Below are 19,985 nucleotides of genomic sequence, written 5' to 3'. Positions count from 1 at the left end.
GATCTTTTTTTCCTACTAATTCTTATGCTCATTTCCAATGAGATAAAGCTGAATATAATTGCCATCATAAAAAGTTTTAAAATTCATTCTAATGAAATTACACAGAAGAACTTATTTTTAAAGTGCAGCATTTTCGGAAGTAAGAGTGGACTTCCTCTTTTATGTCTCTGAAAATGAATTAACTGTTTAACCTTGAGGGCCTACAAAAGTATTTTCTCTCAATGTAAGGATCGAAGATGCAACGTCTTTTCCTGGGCACTCTGAGAACCTACTACAAGTATCGATTATTCATTAAAAGATGCAATGAGGGCATTTTTGCTTTTCTTTATATTGACGTGCTTTTCTTTTAATAGAGCATTGACATCGCACACAAGAACATGAAACCAGGAAAAATATTTGTGAACAAGGGAACAGTTGAAGGCAGCAACATAAACAGGAGCCCATACTCTTATTTGCAAAACCCAAAAGAAGAACGAGTCAGGTATCATATGAAAGACGCAAATGAGTATCAGCCTCTGTAACGTTGATAAGAAATCAAGATAGCTGTGGGTTATGCATGCATCCGTTAGGATAATGCTCCTAAGTTTAAATACACTTAGATTTAATCTAGAAAATATTGTAACAATGTGGTTACATGAATGAAATTCAAGCTCCAAAAATCCTGAAGCTTCATCATAATATATAGACCTAATTTCTTTTCCATTTTCAATAATTGTTCTGAGATCACGTCTGTCACTCAGTGTTAAATGTAATTTTGGCTCCATCTAGTGAGTTGGTACATTTTGTGCACAAACAACTTTTTCCAATACCTTAAAGTTAACTAAGTGTATGCAAGATTTCTTAACTAATTACTTTGGAAAATAGTACATGAAATATAGAACAGTACAGGGAAAGGCCTTTCATCCCAAGATAACTATGCCAAGAATGATGCCATATTAAACTCATTCCTTCTGCCTGCATTCCTCCAATATCCAATATTCCTCTAACACCCCATACTTATATTCCTATCTAAAAGCCTCCAATGTATTTGCAAAACCACTGCCTTTCATATCTATGTGTAGACATCAACTTAAAATGGCCACTGTGTTTTCTGAATTACAATGCCAACCACATTTGGAAGTATTTATTTGGATGTTTTAAGAGTTATACATGTGCGTGCCTTTCTTTCTCATTGCTATTTGAAGGAATCCACTAGCTTAGAATATTTAGCATGTTTACTTAGGATGACAAATAACTGTCTGTTTCAAAATGATAAGGTGATTTTCCTTGAATGGTATGCAGCCATACTGCTTTATTTCATAGTTCTATTGCATAATATCTTAAGCAATATGAGTCTTGAATCTGTTCAGTCAAAATTCTGGCACCTTCATTGTCACTGTAGAACTAAATGTCCTAGAAAGTTGTTCCTGGATCTTCATCACTGCATTTGTGTACTAGTTCCATTCTCCCTGGGGAATCTTACGAGCTGGCATCACAGTCTGCTCTGTTCCTTGTAATCTGTGTTGCTTGACTGATGCAATGGCACAAGGTATGTATTTCTCTGCCAGTGATTTCCAAGCTCATTTAAGTTTGTTGCACCTCTTGCTTTTAAGCTTTCCTGTCAGCAGGCTTAAATCTCAGAAATTTGAACATAGAACAGTCCAGGCTCTTTGGCCCATGAAATTGTGCTGGCATATTAACCTATTCTAAAATCAATCTTACCGTTCCCTCCTAAATAGCCCTTCATTTTTCTATTGTCCTTGTGCTTATTTAAGAGTTTCTTAAAAGCCCCAAATGTAACTGCCAATGCCACTATCCCTGGCAGAGTATTCCACGCACCCACCACTCTTTGTAACGATCTTACCTCTGACATCTTCCCTTATATTTTCTTCCAATCACCTTAAGATTCTGCCTCCTTATTTCCACCCTAGGAAAAAGTCTCTGGCTGTCCACTCTATCTAAACCTCTTATTATCTTGTACATCTCTATCAAGTCACCTCTTATCCTCCTTCATCCAAAGAGAAAAGCTCTAGTTCACTCTACCTATTCTCATAAGACGTAATTAAAGTTCAAAGTACATTTATTATCAAAGTATATATACGACCTCTAAACTTGAGATTAGTCTTCTTGGAGGCAGCCACAAAACAAAGGAACACAATAGAGCCCGTATAAAGAAAAACCCCACGTGACTATCAAACACCAAGTATGCAAAAAAGAAGTACAAATCGTGCAAACAGTAAAAGGTAAACAAATAACATTAAATGCAGAGTCCCCATGAGTGAGTCGCCAGTGCTGTGCTGATGGTCGCTGGCCACAGCTGCAGAGTTAGTTCAGTGCTGAAGCAGCCCGATCAGATTACGCAATTGTAAAAAAAAAGTAAACAAAAAACACAAGGAACGTGAACTGCAGAGTTCCTGAAGTGAGTCCACAGGTGTAGAGTGCATTCAGTGCTGAGGCAAGCCCATCCAGAAGCCCAATTGCTGCAAGCAGCAACTACTCCCGAACCTGGAGGTGTGGGACCCAAGACTCCTGCACCTTCTGCCCACCAGCAGCAGCAAGAGAGACTGGCCAGTCGCATGCAGACAGTGCTAAACACCTGTTTATTTTCCGCTCACGTCCTCGAAGATTTTAATCTTGCTCAATGCTTTAAGCAATGCAAATAATGGAGCCAACCACGGGTTTGTGTTCCGCCATTAACAAATCAGCACTCTAAATCCCCCAGAAGTGCCAGATTATTTAGTCAGCCCAAAAATACATTCTTAAAAGCCAAGTTACAGTCTGCAATCGATTGCAGTTCAGAAAAAGAAGCACATGTAGCAGAAGAGTATCCACTAGTTTTAAAAGCTAGAAATGCCGTCTAGTCCAGGCACCATCCCGGTAAATCTCCTATGCACCCTCTCTAAATCTGCCACACAAACGTAAACTGTGCTGCTTATGAGTAGTTTGACCCAACTGAGAGGGTAGTAAGTTTTTGCCTTGGCTGTTGCCCAGCTTGTTCAAGATACAATTATCACAAGAATCAATGGCCAATGATTTACAGGAAACAAGATTAAGAAGCGGTGTGGGGGGGAGGACTTATTTTTAGATTTTTCTCTGTAAAAGGATTCAGAATAAAGTTTCTTTTTGAGTTACGTCATTGCTGATTTAAATATTGTCATTGAATATCTAAATATTTTGTTTTTATAGGTATAAATCAAATACCGACACAGAATTAGTCCTTCTCAAAATGGAGGACCTGGATGGGCAAGCCATTGGAATCCTGAGGTACTGGACCATGCCATTTTATTTGCCTACCTGCACTGAGCTCTCTCTCTATCTGCAACACTATATTCTGCATGCCACTTTTCATTTTACTGTCTTGATGCCTTTATGACATTATCTGCCTGGACAGCATGGAAACAGAAGCTATACACTGTACTTTGATGCACGTGACGATGCTAAGCCAATTACAAATAACTGTGCAATGAACTCGCCGGTCGTTCTGATTCTATTGTATTTCTTTATTTTCCTATAAATGCCTGCAAGACAATGAAAATCAAGGTAGTATATGGTGACATATACGTACTTTGATAATTAATTTACTTTGACTTGATTACAACAATAATTAGATTTGAATAATCGAATCAGGATATTGGACTGGGAACAAGATTAAGCAATTAGTTTGCAAGAAATTATGATTGCTTTTTGCTTTGCTCAGTGGTGTGATTCAAGAGCTGGGGCTGGTTTAATATTTGGTGACTTGCCAGTGAAGCACTATGGGAGTGTTGCATCATCAGAAAGTCTGTTTGCAGATGAAGCATTTGATTGAACTCTTGTGATTTTTTAAAAATATGAAATGGCCCAGAGCACTAATCAAAGAACAGTAAAGTTTCCCAGGTGTCCTAGCCAAAGTTAATTCCTCAACAAACACCATCAAGACAAATTAGCTGGCCTTATATTTCATTACTGCTACATCTGCTCTCACGATGAGGCTTTCCAGTCTAGGACATCTGAAATGTCCTCCTCTTTCAAGTAATATAGCTTCCCTTCTATCCTGGTTGTCAGAGCCTTTCCTTGCATCTCCTCTCTTGAAGAATTCTGCTCCTACCCCACTTCCCTCCAGACAGGACAGAGATAGTTCCCCTTAGTCCTCAAGTTTTACCCTACCAACCTCCATATCTAGTGCATCTTTCTCCATCATTTCCTCCTCCAGCTATAATGAGATCCCACCACTGGCCACATCTTTTCCTCCCCACTCCTTTCTGCCTTCTGTAGGGACTGCTCCCCCATGATGCCCTATCTTGTTCATCCCTTCCCACCCATCCATCCCTGACTGCCAGCACTTGCCCTTGCAACTGCAAGAGGTGCAGCACTTGCTCCTACATCCTGTCCTTCACCACCATCCATGGAGGTAAGCAGCCCTTCTAGGTGAGGCAAACATTCGTGTGAACCTCTTCTAAACTCATTACTGCTCTTGATGCTTCTGGTGTGGCCTCTTCTACAATGGCGGACTAGGTAACCGAACAGCAGGGCACCTGTGTTCTGTCTGCAACAGCTATTCCAGGCTCGCAATTTCAATTCCTCTCCCCAGTCTCCAGTGGCCTATCAATTCTTGGCCTCCACTACCAAGTTGGAACCCAATGAGGTTCCCCTCCAGCCATCAACCATCCACCCCACCCCACCCTGCAATTAGCTGTAATTGTCACCCTTCTGTGCCTGATTCCATTCACTACATCTTCCACCTCCCCTCCAATCCTTCTGGTTCCATCGACCCTTAATCCCCCCACCATAATAGTTCCCATTATTGCCTCCCTTCCTTATTTGATTACGGTACCAGTGGTCTTCCTAGCTTTCTCCATTTTTACCCTACCCTTCCCCTCCACAAGGCGCCATTTGTCTTACTTCTTTTTTGGCTTCCTCCATCTATCATCTGCCTGACTGTATCCCAGCTCCACTCTTTCCCCTCTCCTACCTGGGTCCATCTGTCCATCACCTTCTACCCTCCTTGTTCCTCCAATCAGCCACTTTCCCTCTCCTCTTTATACTGGCTCTTTCTCCTCTCCATTTTACAGGGTCTCCACTTGAAACGTTGGCAGAAACACCCTCAATTTCATACTCAGATGTTGCTCTGAGCTCCTCCAGCAGATTAGGGACAATCAACATGACTTCATGGAGGGCAGATCTTACCTTACAAACTTTTATGAGTTTTTTGAGGAAGTGACAAAGGAGATTGATAAGAGCAAGGGAATAAACGTTATCTGAATGGAGTTTAGTAAGGCATTTGATAAGGTGCTCATGGTGAGTTGGGTCGGGAGATGAAGATACAGAGGATCCATGGTGAATCACAAAATTTGGATTCAGAACTGGCTTGTCCATAGAAGACAGAGAATGGGCTATTATTCCAGCTGAAGGTTTGTAACCAGTTGTATTTCACAAGGATTGGTGCTGAGACCTATGATGTTTGTGATATAGATCAATGTGTTGGGTCAAAATGGATTAGTATGTTTGCAGATGACACCCAGGATTGATGGAGTTGTGGATAGTGTAAAGGGCTATCAAAGAATTCAGCAGGATATATAGTTCAGTACCAGACATGGATAGAGAAATGACAGGTGGAGTTCAATCCATACAAATATAAAGTGTTGCTCTTTGAAAGGCCAAGTAAAAGGAACGAGTATACACTTAATGGTAGATGCATTTATAACATTGAGGTGTAGAGGGATCTTGGGGCTCAGGTCCATAGCTCATTGAAAATGGCTCGCAAGTGGATGAGTTGGTAAAGAAGGCTTGTGCATGCTTGCCTTCATTGACAGAAGTGCAGCGTATAAGAGTAAAAAAATGGTGCTGCAGCTATCTCAAACTTCATGCAGACCACACTTGTCTGTGGTTCTAGTTGCCCCATTACGGGAAGACGGTAGAGACTGCGGAGAGGGTGCAGAAGAGGCTTCCCAGGATGCTGCCTGGATTAAAGGGCATGAGCAATAAGGAAAGGTTGGACCAACATGGGCTGTTCTCTCTGGAGCATTAGAAGCTGAAGAGAGGGCTGATAGGGGTTTATTTTTAATTTTAAGTGACATGGTAGATAGTCAGAATCTTTTCCCCAGGGTAGAAATGTCAAGTACCAGAGGACATGCTTTTAAAGTTCAGAGATTATGTGTGAGGCAATTTTTTATGCAGAGTAGTGAGTACCTAGAATGGCTTACCAGGGCTACTAGTGGAGTCAGGCAGCCTGGTGGAATTTAAGAGACTTTAAAAAATACATACAAGTAAGAGGGAATGGAGGGAAAATGACGATAAACAGGAGGAGGACATTTAATATAAATTGGCTTCAAGATTGTCACGGCATCATGAGCTGAATGGCTCGTCCTCCGTTGTATGTTCTATTACATTTCATTTGCTGTTTGTGCTTACAGAAGAGCAGTGTTACACCAAGACTAATTAACTGGCTGGAAGTCTTCGGGAATGTTCCAAGAAAGGAGTTCTTAAAAAAAAAATCAAGTTAAATATTTTTTATTTTTTCTTTGTCATTGTGAAAGCTTTGGGATTTGAACCCAGAGAAGCTGGATATGCACACTTCTGCAGGATGTTGTGGAGTAATAAGCCTCAGACTTCATCTGTGCGAAAGGGTTGTTGTGCACACATCAGCAACGGTGTCTGCCATGGGCCTATTGCCACAGATTTCATTAGCTCGAGACCCTAGCTGCTACTGATTCCCTTTTGCCATCCTCCAGAGATCAGGGTTTTGATTAGGAGAAGGGTGTCTGGTGCTCATGTCCATGGGGGCGGGGTAGGGGGCAGCTGGTTAACAGAGTTAAGTGTTGGGTGCAATATTGAATACTGGGCCTCAGGACTGTGGGAGGGAGTGTCATTGGGAGGTCATGGGTCACATTGAGGAAAGGGAGAGATGGTGAAAGATAGCAGGGAAAATTCTTCCATTAGGAGAAAACTACCACATAATCAAATGTCTAGGTCTCAAAATAATAGCTCAGAAGGGAATTATTTGCAGTTTATCTTTACCCTTTAGAAATGTTAGTATCAGCCATCTAGTCTTAGGGTGATTATGGATACCTGGTTGCAATGAAGCCAACTTAATTAAGTTGCAATGGTCATTCTTATCACATTAAGATCCACTAAAGTATCCAGCTGGGCCTAGAAATGAAGACAACTAAAATTCAAACCTACGTGATTATAATGCTTTAATTCTAATGTTAGTAGAATTAGGCCATTCGGTCCATCAAGTCTGCTCAACTATTCCATCATGGCCAACCTAATATCCCTCTTATCCCCATTCTGCTGCCATCTCCCAATAACCTTTGACATCCTTACTAATCAAAAATCTCCACTTTAAATCTCTGCCATTGACTTAGCATCCACAGTTGTCTGTGGCAACGAATTCCACAGATTCACCATCCTCTGGCTAATGAAATTCCTCCTTATCTCTGTTCTAAAGGGATGTCCTTCTATTGTGAGTCTGTGAATTCTGGTCCTAGACTCACCCACTATAGAAAACATCCTGTCCACATCCATTGTATCTAGGCCTTTCAATATTCAATCACAAACAAGATAGTATCTGCAAATGCTGGAAATCCAAGAAACACACACAAAATGCTGGAGGAACTCGTAGGTCAGGCAGCATCTATGGAAAAAAAGAGGAGTCAATGTTTTGGGCCTAAACCCTTCAGCAGGACTGGAGAAAAAATGTTGAGGAGTAGATTTAAAAGGTGGAGGAGAGGAAAGAGAATCACAAGGTGATAGGTGAAATGGGGAGGGGTGAGGAGGGATTAAGTAAAGAGCTGGGAAGTTGATTGGTGAAAGGGATTCAGGGCTGGAGAAGGGCGAGTCTGATAGGAGAGGACAGAAGGCCACGGAAGAAAGAAAAGGGAAGCAATGGGCAGGCAAGGAGGTAAGGTGAGAGAGGGAAAAGGAGATGGGGAATGGTGAAGGGGAGGGGTGGGCAGGCCATTACTGGAAGTTTGAGATATCAATGTTCATGCCATCAGTTTGGAGGGCTCCCCAGATGGAATATAAGGTGTTGTTCCTCCAACCTGAGTGTGGCCCCCACCCCTCTGCTTCACTATTCCCCATTCCCTTTTCCCTCTCTCACCTTATCTCATTGCTTGCCCATCACCTCCCTCTGGTGCTCTCCACCCTCTTACTTTTTTCCATGGCCTTATGTCCTCTTCTATTAGACTCCTCCCCCTCCAGCCCTATACTTCTTTCACCAATCAATTTCCCAGCTTTTTATTTCATTCCCCCCCCCCTTCAGGTTTCACCTATCACTTTGTGCTTCTCTCTCCCCTCCCCCACCTTTAAAATCTACTCCTCATCTTTTTCCCTCCAGTCCTGCCATGGGGTCTCAGCCCAAAGCGCCGACTGTACTTTTTCCCTTAGATGCTGCCTGGCCTGCTCAGTTCCTCCAGCATTTTGTGTGTGTTGCTTTCAGTATTCAGTTGGTTTCAATGAGATTCCCCTCATTCTTCCGAACTCCAGAGGTCATTAGCATCCTGCTGATATCAGTGATCCAATTTGTGGGGTCAAGTGCTTGCCGTGTTCTTTTCACTTAATTACTGATTTTGTTTACCTGAATGTCTCCAAATAATGTCCAATGCAACACAAGCAATGTATTTGTAATTCCACATTTTGACAGTAAAATATAAAATATTATTATTGTGCTTGGCTCTTTTCCTGGTTAGAAGTAAGCAGTTCAAGTCTCACTCACAGAAATGAGGGTGCACTTCTGAGGGAGTGCTGAACTGTCAAGGCACTGCTTATTCCAGAGAAGACCACTGGAGTAACCCTTGTCTTCTGTCCAGTAATCCAACTGTTGGGGATCTCCAACAAGGTTGGGGATGCCTTAAGGTGATGAAAGGTTTTATAAAGATAATTTGCAGTTTTGTTTCTAAATTCTGTTCCTTTTAATTTATGGACGCATTCTAAATTACTAACATAGATTATCTGCTCAATGCCACATTGCAATGTGTGGAAGCTTCAGTGACAGTTTTAAACTACCCACATCCTGTTCTGCAACATTTCAAGCAGGCGCTTGATAGATTAGAAAGAGGTTGGGGATGCCTTAAGGTGATGAAAGGTTTTATAAAGATATTTTGCAGTTTTGTTTCTAAATTCTGTTCCTTTTAATTTATGGACGCATTCTCTTCTCTGCTTCATTGAGATATATCATTGATATTTTGGGAAAATATCTAGACAAGCGAAGACTAATGATACTTGTTTTTGCCTTTCAAAACTCAGTTGGAAGTTCCGATCCACAATTTGTTAGCAATGCTGACTCATTACTCATTTTGAAAAATCACCTTTTTCTCCCTTCTGCCTTGTTGTAGCTGGTTTGCTGTTCACCCCGTCAGCATGAACAACAGCAACCACCTGGTTAGCAGCGACAACATGGGACATGCTTCATACCTGTTCGAGCAAGACAAGAATGTGGGCTGTTTGCCTGGGGAGGTCAGTACTCCAAGAGAGTGTTAATACTTGAGTAAGTCTGTCTCTCATCTTTATACTGCAGACAGAGACACTGTCAACTGCTCAGAGTTGTGGCCGCCACTTTGGAACTTATGGGATCGAGTTCCAAATGCTGAGATTTCACCGTAACGCCTAGGCTGATCCTCCACAACAGAAGAAGATGCCATGTTTCATATGAGATGTAAAACCAAAGCATTGTTTGTCCTTACAGGTGGAATAAAACACTTGATGGAATCATTTCACAAAAGGAGAATGAAGTTACCCAATATTTATCCCACAAAAAAAGAGAGACTAGCTTGCTACCATCAGAAGATAAGCTGGAACACTGCATGCATTTGTAGTCACCACAGTATAGGAAAGTCATGAGAATTCTGCAGAAGTTGTAGAGGGGATTCGTCTTCAATGAAGAAGTTCAGTTATGAGGAGAGATTAGAGAGGCTAGGTCCATTTTTGCTGAAGTGGAAGAAGTTAAGAGAAGGACTGGTTGAAGTATATAAAATGATGCGGGACATTGATAAGTCTGACTGGAATAAAATGTAAACCTTGAGGATATGGATTTAGGCAAGAGAGTTAGAGAGGAACTTTTCCTTTCAAAGGAAGGTGAGTACCTTGAATACAGTGCAGGAGAGACTGGTGGAAACGGAAGCACTGTCGGCATTGAAGAAGTGTCTGGAAACTGGAGGTACTTGCATTGCCTATGCATAGAGGGCTAAGGATGAAGTGCTAGAAGATGAGGTTAATAACTGATCGGTCCCCAGTGGTCAGCATGAACATGATGGGCTGAATAGCCTGTTTCCAAGCTACGTGACTCTTTATGCTGCTCAAATTATAATTAATTCACAACATCAAGCTCAATGAATTTCAACTTTATCATCTCACTCTTTGATTAACCAAAAGTAAACCAAATTGCAAATACTTCCACATCAATATAAAGAGTGCTTGCCATTTTAAGCAATTCCGGAATTTGAAATGGGCACCCTGGTTTAATAGCCAAAACCTATCTTAATAGACATGGCAGTGCCAAGCTCTTTTGAATTAAATTCAACTCAAGGACTATGATCAGTATCCATACTGTGCCACAAGCCAGATATAGATAGCTCAATGTTAATTTGTTACATAAAACTGTCACTTTAAAATATACTGTGGCCACTTAATTAAGTACCTCCTGTACTTGATAAAGTGACACCAAGTGTATGATCGTGGTCTTGTACTGCTGTAACCCATCTACTTCAAAGTTTAACTAGTGCATTCAGCAATTGTCTTCTGCACTCCACTGCTGTAATGTGTGGTTATTTGAGTTACTGTCACCTTCCTGTCAGCATGAACCAATCTGGCCATTCTCCCCTGACCTCTTTCATTAACAAGGTGTCTTCACCCACAGAACTGCCACTCACTGGATGTTTTTTGCTTTTCGCCCCATTCTCTGTAAGCTCCAGAGACTGTATATAGGAAAATAACAGAAAACAGCAGTTTGAAATACTCAAACCACGCTGTCTGGCACCAACAATCATTCTGCAGTCAAAGTCACTTAGATCATATTTTATCACAATATACCAATCATAGTTTGTATGTTCTGCCCATGACCATGTTGATTTCCTCCAGGTACCCAGCTTCCTCCCACGGTCCAAAGATGTACCAGTTGGTAGGTTAATTGGTCTTTGTAAATTGTCCTGTGGTTAGGCTAGGGTTCATTAGGGGGGCTGCTGGACAGGACAGCTGAAAGGGCTGGAGGGGTCTGTTCTGTGCTGTATCTCAGTAAATGAAAAAACATAAATAAAGTAATGTTGGATTGGTAATCACTCGGAATATGGCTCAAGATCATTTTTCAGATGAAAGAGATTATCTGAATGATTGGTGGAATTACCACATACATGTAAATATTAAAGATGGTGATTAATTGATTTCAAAGGTCACAATAGAATTACATTGTAGCTGGAAGAAATATAATTTTGAACTCATTGAACCTACTTTGTTTCACATAGGTTTCAGCAGTGTTTGTGTTAATCCTGTGCTTCCACATTTCCAGCCTTAATATGATTTGCAAATTTAATTATCTCTTCCTCTAAACTGTAAAATATTAATAGGCATAACATAAATTATGAACATGATATTAATGTAAGTTGATGAATAATTCAGTTGTTTAAGTATAAGTTATGTCCTCTGTTACTGATTTTTTTTCATTTCCCTTTTGGGGACTTAACAATTTGATCTGCATGTTTAGTCTGCAACAGCCGAATATTTATTACAATTTGATTTTTTTTTTACATTCACAGGGACCTTTTGTGGCGGCATTTGCTTCTTCCAATCTGGGGGATGTCTCAGCAAATACTCTTGGCCCTCACTGCATCAACACTGGTGAAACATGTGATAATTCTAACAGCACATGCCCTATTGGAGGAGTAAGTAGGATTGGAAGGCTGAGAGAGCATCCATGTTTGCATTGCGATCGATCAGCGAGAGTATGGGTCACACATCCCACCCACATAGGCACATCAGAGCCCACAAGCTTCGCTCCTGGTCTTTTTAACAGTTGACTTTCAGCTTGAACACATGAATGAAATGTTCCCACAATGTTATCCCAGTCAAATAGCAACAAGGAAAATGTTATTTTTCCTTTTTTAAATTAGTTTCATGTACAAAACTGTCTTTTACTAACTTGTGGAATGACTCAACCTTTAGTCTGTATTTCCATGCCTTTGGGAGATCAACTTTTTTCACATCAAATCCATTCACCTGCTTCTGAAACCTTCGCTTGTGTTTTTGTTACCTCTTGACCTGACTCACCCAAAGAGTGCCTCCCAGTTTAATCCTGTAAACTTGAGTTTGTGCAAAAATACTCCATTATTCTTCCATTTGCTGACCTACATTGGTTCTAAGTAACGTCTTGATATTAATATGCTCATTCTTGTTTTCAAGAACTTTCATGATTTAACTTCTCTTTTTCTGTACTTCAAGATACATAACTAAGCATCTCAAATTCTTCCCTCTTCAACTTAGATAATACTCCATCATTAGGGATTGTGCCTTCTCCAAGTCTGTACATCCTGGAACACGCTACGTAAACATCAGGACCTTCCTGCACATTTAAAAATTCAAATTTAGAGCAGTAGTAGGCTGTTTCACTCCTCAAATTTGCTGTGCCTTTTTAATAGGTTTGTGACTAACCTGACTGTAACCTCAATTCTGTATTCTGGCCTACCCAAGGTAACATTCCATGCCCTTTCTCATCAAGAATCTATCTACCTTTGTCTTAACGCCCTGCTTCCATTACCCATTGAAGAGGAGTGTTTCAAAGACACTTGTTCTTCTGAGAAAAGATTCCATCTCAGCTTTATTTTAGAATAGACAGTCCTGTAACTTCCTTTAAGGCTATTCATTTGTTCAAGCTTTCAAGCATTGATTCAATGTTTTCTTTTGTGGTTTGGTAACAAATTTTGTTTGTTAATGGTGTTATGAGGTGTCATGCTACATTAAAGCTGTTGTCAAGTTTGTTATTTGGTGAAGTTGGCTATTTTTGGATAGTTGACTAATCTCTCAGCACATTGGTTAATAATTGCTTTGCATGATGTAAAATGCGTGAGGAAATTAGTGCAACTTTTTTCTTCAAATCACACTGTGTATCGACCAATTTTAAAAGTATATGAGTTATGATGATTTTCTACACTTGTTCCCCATAATTTTACAGTCTTCAATGTGCATGTCATCAGGCCCGGGGCAAGATATGTTTGAGAGCACCGAGATCATTGGACGCAGCATCTACAATAAGGCAAAGGTGTGTAAAGTTCAGTGATATTGTGACCCAGCCACTCAGTGTTGGTTAAATCTAAGGGGTGAAACAATTCTATTGTAATCACTTAGAGGGATGAAAACAATGCTTGGTGCCTGGACTCCAGCAGTTCATTTTATTAAAATAAAATAGTTTGGTTTGCATTTATTTTCTGTCTGCTTTGTGCAAATGCTTCCCTGAAAATGACAAGAATGAAGAAACTTGGGTTTCCATCAGTGCCCTGATATGAGTGTTGTGAGTGGGACTGCTAGTCCTTGACATTATTCAAAATTCAATTTGCCATTCTTCCTTAATGCAAGCATAAAAGAGAACAAAATTATTGTTACCCCAGATCTGATGCAGCATAAAAAACACAATAAGCATAGAGAACACAATAAAAAAGCAAAAAAAAAGTAAATATAAATATAAAAGCAATCCAATAAAACACAACGTGCAAATAACTATTTAAGTGTGCCTATATTTACACAAGTTTAGCTCATATACAGTACCTAGACTGATTGTACGTACATAAAGTGATGCTCGGTGCAGGAGTATCTGTACATAAGTTGACTGACAGGAGATGATAAAGTGACTAAGTGATTCTTGGCAAGAGGGACTCTTCTAGATAGCAGCAGGGTGTATGAAAACATAGTGGCCTGGTGCAGGCTTGAGGTATGGAGTGTACGCGTAAAGTGGCAGTGCATGAGGGTATGAAGGGTCCTGAGGGGCTGTGGAGTGGCAAATGTGTATGTCGTGTTGGTGAGGGTTAGTGCAGAGGGTTGATGGACAGAAGTGTTGACATCCCGACAGCTTGGGGAAAGTAACTTACTCTTTTGAGTCTTGCATCCTCTTCTCTAATGGGAAAGGAGCAAACAGCCCATAAGCTCAGGGGTGGGATCCTTCATGATATTGCTGGCTCTTTTCCAATCCCTTTCTGTATATTCATATGTCTTCTGATGTTGATTTTAAGTTAATCAACTGGAATACCTCAAGTGCTTGGATAGTCACAATGCCAACAGGACATGTAAATTGGAGGTAAACAGTTTACTAACACCAGCTCATTTAGAAAAAAACATTTTTCTGAGCATGTGGTTGAGAACAGTGTCACACAGATTGTGGGACCTCTGAAGGGGATATTAGTTTGAAAAAATTGTATGTGATTAAAAATACAAATGTGAAATTTTAGTGCACGTTTTCTTTGATAAAAGGATGGATTGCTGCTGATGCAATTCTGGAATACCTGTATTTTTCATGTTGTTTATTTTCAGGAGTTATTCCGAACAGCCACCAGAGAAATCAAAGGTCCCATCAACTTTGCGCATCAGTGGGTCAACATGACAGATGTTACAGTCCAATTCAATTCAACACATAAAGTGAGCACTAGATTTTGTACCTCTTATGAAGATAATCTTTCTTTCTTTTAATTATGTCTGAAGGCCTCTATTTATTGAGAAAGTGAGGCCCATTTATTGCCAATAAGTAATGGCTCAAAACTGAAGCAAGTCTCAGCAAACTGAAGAGCAGACAGCTCAAATGGGAAGATCATTACCAACTAGAGGTTTTTTTTGGAGTATAACATAAATGCAGTGGGTTCTGGGCCAAATTAATCAAATTCTGACAGCTCATCACTCATTTTTACACTGATGGATAATTTGTCCAGGGACATCAATCTAAAAATAAAGTTCTTTAAAAAGTACAGCCATGGTGATTATAGTTTGTACTGTATGAAGCTGAAATAAAGGGAACTCATTTCCCAGCTATGTTATCAAACAAAAGACAATCAGGAGCAAAGCAAAGGATCAAGAACTAAGTTTCTTGTAATCCCATTTCTCAGTGAACATTTGACACTTCTAATCCACCTGATATTGTTAGCTATTATCTCTAAACTCAAACTATTCTGGCCATTTCTTGGTTTGGCATTGTTTACATATCAGCATTGAATGCTGGGGTTGTTATTGGCAAATTGTGGCACCAGCCTTAGTGGTAGCAGTGATAATGGGGAGGGAAGTGAGAGAAGTACTGAATCCTGCTGACTGTTGTCAAGGCCCTCCAAATGGTACCATTGGCATTCAGCCATTGAAATGACAGTGAATTCCATACTTTGTCCATCTGTTCTCAAACACTGAATTCTGAGCTTTACTGGTATATAGGTCAGATCTATTAGTTCATATCATTGTTGGAGTCCACATTGGTAACTTCCCTTTTTGGATGTTGTGCCAGGATATACTGTAAACTTCAGTTAATCCACTATTTATGTATCTAGAATTCTCATGAAACCATCAAAAATTTATTGGAATATTATACAATTTCCATTAGACCTTAAGATATAACAGCAGAATTAGGCCATTTGGCCCATCGGGTCTTCTCTGCCATTTCATCATTGCTGATATAATTGTTCTCTCAGCCCCAATCTCCTGCCTTCTCCACATATCCCTTCATGCCCTGACCAATCAAGAATCTATCAACCTCTGCCTTATAAACATAAAGACTTGACCTCCACAGCCATATGTGGCAAGAAATTCCACAGATTCACCACCCTCTGGCCAAAGAAATTCCTCCTCATCTCCATTCTAAAAGGACACCCCTCTATTCTGAGACTGCGTCCTCTGGTCTTAGACTCTCTCACTATAGGAAACATCCTCTCCGCATACACTTTACTAGGCCTTTCACCATTTGATAGGTTTCAATGCTATCCCCTTCATTCTTCTGTATTCCGGTGAGTACAGGCCCAGAGCCATCAAACCCTCTTCATATGACAAACCATTCAATCCAGGAATTGTTTTCGTGAACCTCCTTTGAAGCCATTTCAGCTTCATTCTTCCTAAGATAAGGGGCCTAAAAACGCTCACAATACTCTAATTCTTTATGAAGTCTCAACATTACATCTTTGCTTTTATATTCTAGTCCTCCTGAAATGAACACTAATATCACATTTGCCTTCCTCACCACATTCAATCTGCAAATTAACCTTTAGTGAATCCTGCACAAGGACTCCCAAGTCTTTTGTGCCTCAGTTTTTTTCTATTTTCTCTTCATTTAGAAAAGAGTCAACCTTTCATTTCTTCAACCAAAGTGCATGACCATATACTTTCTGACACTGTATTCCATCCGCCATTTCTTTTCCCATTCTCCTAATCTGTCTAAGTCCTGTTGTAGCTGCTCTACTTCCTTAAAACTACCTGCCCTTCCACCTATCTTCCTATAGTCTTCAATCTTTGCAACAAAGCCATCAGTTCCATCATCCAAATCATTGACATATAATGCAAAAAGAAATGGTCCCAACACAGACCTTTGTGGAACACCACTAGTCACTGGCAGCAAGTCAGAATAGGTTCCCTTTATTCTCACTCTATGCCTTCTGCCAATCACCCACTGCTTTATCCATGATAGAATCTTTCCTGTAATACCATGAGCTCATAACTTGTTAAGCAGCCTCACGTATGGCGCCTTGTCAAAGGCCTTCGAAAATCCAAGTACACATCAATTGATTCTCCTTTCTCTATCCTTTCCAGTCTTCCAGAACAATTCCTGAATCTAGTGATTTTTGAAAGATCATTAATAATGCCTCCACAATCTCTTCAGCCACCTCTTTCAGAACCCCAGGGTGTACACCATCTGATCCAGATGACTTATCTATCTTCAGACCTTTCAGTTTCCCAGGAACCTTCTCTTTAGTAATGGTAACTTCACATACTTCATGCCCCCTGACACCTGGAACTTCCACCATACTGCTAGTTAAGACTAATGCAAAATCCTTATTCAGTTCATCCTCCATTTCGATTTCCCCCATTACTCCCTCTCCAGCATCATATTCCAGCGTCCGATATCCACTCTCGCCTCTCTTTTATACACTATCCTCTTTAGTATAATTACCTAGCTCACTTTTGCATTGCATTTTTACCTTCTCAATTACTTTTTAGTTGCCTTCTGCTGGTTATTAAAAGCTTCCCAGTCCTCTAACTTCCCACTAATTCTTGCTCTAATATATGCCTTCACTTTGGCTTCATGTTGGCTTTGATTTCTCTGTAATTTCCTTTACTCCACTGTAAAACTGATACACTGTAATACTTTAGCTTGTCTCTCAAATTTCAGGATGAATTCAGGGCAATTTCATAACTTTTTTCAAAAATAGTAAATTTGAGAGTTCCAGTTTGCTACTGTTCATGCACTGCCCCCGGCCACCTATAGCAGATCTAAGTGGTAGACTCGCCCAATGCAATAGTCTATGCACAGACTTTGTTCTTATTAAAAACAAGCCCCAGGAGTGTATCCTATTTCAAGTGTTAGGTAATATAAGTATGAAGAGAGTTTTTAGTTCATTTATATTCATACAAAAGGACAGTGCAGTTGTGGCTGATTAGCAGGAACATCTTCTTCGAAGATTTGGCACTTGTGATTGTGGGTATGACCATTCACTTGAGTTATTTCTTCTGCATTTTAGTGTCATTTAGCTTTTAAGAAGAGAAAATGTGGCATAAACATTGTTATTTAAAAGGGTAAAGGAACAATATATAATTTAGCAATTTATTTAAAATTTATGCATTAGCGTGTGATAGTACAGTATTTTTTCAGCAATTCTCATGCAACTGGCAGAGCCTACTTCCCATGAATGTTGAATATCTGAGAGCTGACAATAAATGGGAATTAAAGGTCAATTGAGTCAGCATGGTGTTGCTACGTTACAAAGTTCTGATTGGGCCTCAGCTGGAGTGTTGTGTGTAACTACAGGAAGGATGTGATTGTGTTGGAGAGTTCAGTTCAGATTCAAAAGGATTTTATGGGGCTGGACTGGATTTGTTTTCCTGGAGTGAAGGAGGCTGAGGGGATGACCTGATAGAAGTATATAAGTTTATGAAGAATATAGATATAACAGAGACAGAATTTTTTTCCCATGTCAGGGGTATTGAAAAATTGAGAGGATCATTATTAGGCGAGTGGCAAGAGATGTAAAGGGAATCTTAGGGTAAGATTTTTTACATAAAGAGAGGTTGATATTTGGAATGTACTGCTAGAGGAAGTGATTAAATAAGATACAATTACAATGTTTGAGATGCACTTAAATGGACAAAGCATAGAAGTCCTCATGGCAGTCCTAATGTGGGCAAATGGAATTAATGAAGAAGAGCAAACATGTCAGGATGAACATAGTGAGCTGGATGTCCCACTTCTTTGCCATATGTAGCTGAGTGGCAGGCCTGATGGAGGGCAGGAATTGATGGCCATCTGTGGAGAATAATATGAAGTTAATGTAAGATGATGGTAACTGGGTGTTTCATGGTCGGTATGCATTTGGTGAGGAGCCCTTTTCTACATTACCTGCTGATCCAGACAATTTCGCCTACTTGGCTTGTATTTGTGCTTGCATTCCATCATATTCCATTCACTTGTTCCGACCTTCTCCACACCCCTCCCTCTTTATTTTATTACAAGGTATTAAGCTTTAAAGATTTCCCTGCTCTCCTTCCTTGCCCTGTATTGCTTTGATGGAAATGATACTGAATGCAGCATTCACCTGTTGTTTCTGTCCAAATACAATGGCCGATGGCCATGGTGTCATTGCCTGTATGGGCAGTGGAGACAGATGTCCAAGAGGTAAGAGAGTAAGTAATTCCACAGTCAGCCTTCCTCTCCACCCATTCTGATTGCATTGGCAGTTTGGCTTTCAAGACCTCCTCTACTATCAAGATGAAGCCACACTCAGGTTGGAGGAACAACACCTTATATTCCGTCTAGGTGGCCTCCAACCTGATGGCATGAACATTGATTTCTCTAACTTCCATTAATGCCCCTCCTCCCCTTCTTATCCCATCCCTTATTGATTTATTTATTATTTTTCCCCTTTTTTTCCTTCTTTTCTCTCTCTCTCTTTTTTCTCTCTCTGTCCCCCTCACATTCACTCCTTGTCTGCTCTCCATTTCCCTTCTGGTACTCCCTTTCTTTCTCCCCAGGCCTTCCGTCCCATTATCCTTTCCCTTCTCAAGCTCTGTATCCCTTTTGCCAATCAACTTTCCAGCTCTTAGCTTAATCCCTCCCCCTCATGTCTTCTCCTATCATTTCGGATTTCCCCCTCCCCCTCCCACTTTCAAATCTCTTACTATCTCTTCTTTCAGTTAGTCCTGACGAAGGGTCTCAGCCCGAAATGTCGACTGTACTTCTTCCTATAGATGCTGCCTGGCCTGCTGAGGTCCACCAGCATTTTGTGTGTGTTGCTTGAATTGCCAGCATCTGCAAATTTCCTCGTGTTTGCTTGGAGTGGAATATCCCACACCCTACCTAAAACTTACAAACATTGAAATACTTGTAAGCCTGTGATTGTTGAGGCATAAATATTATCACAGTGCTTTCAATTTTACAGGGCCATACTTGTAAACCTGCTCTTGGATATATTAAAAGAAGTTGCGGTGATTTCTTTCCGAAAGTTAATTTCACACTGCTGTTTAAGTATACTGTGTATGGAGTGGATCAACATTGACTGTCTGCTGTGAGCCCAGACATGTGCCTGCCCTGCCCCTCCCTGCATCCAACTCGTTTGGTGACAGGGTTATCAATAGACATTCTGTTCCTTTAATTCTAATTCCCTGCCAAAAACTGAAAATGATTCTGCTTTTCCTTGGCATTGCTGTTATTAATTTCAACAGACATTCATTCAGATATTCCAGATGTCTATTCCAATATTTACTCACTAATTTCCAATAATCATTTCAGATGTTCCCTGCCATGCCTAGTTTCTCTCAGATATAGTTCCTGTTTTACAAAACTCTCCTGATTTTATATTTTCACCCAG

General features: G+C 40.4%; 1 protein-coding gene across 4 annotated transcripts in view; it reads left to right on the top strand.

Moving 5' to 3' along the window:
* The window catches only part of asah2 (N-acylsphingosine amidohydrolase 2), an 89,878-nt gene that overhangs the window by 26,200 nt on the left and 43,693 nt on the right, over positions 1-19,985 (top strand). For all 4 annotated transcript variants that reach the window (XM_073027336.1, XM_073027337.1, XM_073027338.1 and 1 more), the window contains 6 exons: positions 354-481; positions 3,166-3,243; positions 9,297-9,417; positions 11,709-11,834; positions 13,121-13,207; positions 14,470-14,574. In XM_073027336.1, coding sequence (XP_072883437.1) covers positions 354-481; positions 3,166-3,243; positions 9,297-9,417; positions 11,709-11,834; positions 13,121-13,207; positions 14,470-14,574 — 645 coding nt within the window. The remainder of the gene's footprint in view (positions 1-353; positions 482-3,165; positions 3,244-9,296; positions 9,418-11,708; positions 11,835-13,120; positions 13,208-14,469; positions 14,575-19,985) is intronic.

The sequence above is a fragment of the Hemitrygon akajei genome, chromosome 23, assembly GCF_048418815.1.
Source record: "Hemitrygon akajei chromosome 23, sHemAka1.3, whole genome shotgun sequence".
In the NCBI taxonomy this organism is placed as follows: Eukaryota; Metazoa; Chordata; class Chondrichthyes; order Myliobatiformes; family Dasyatidae; genus Hemitrygon; species Hemitrygon akajei.
The sequence above is the reverse complement of the archived record's forward strand: the minus strand, read 5'-3'. Positions and strand labels throughout refer to the sequence as shown.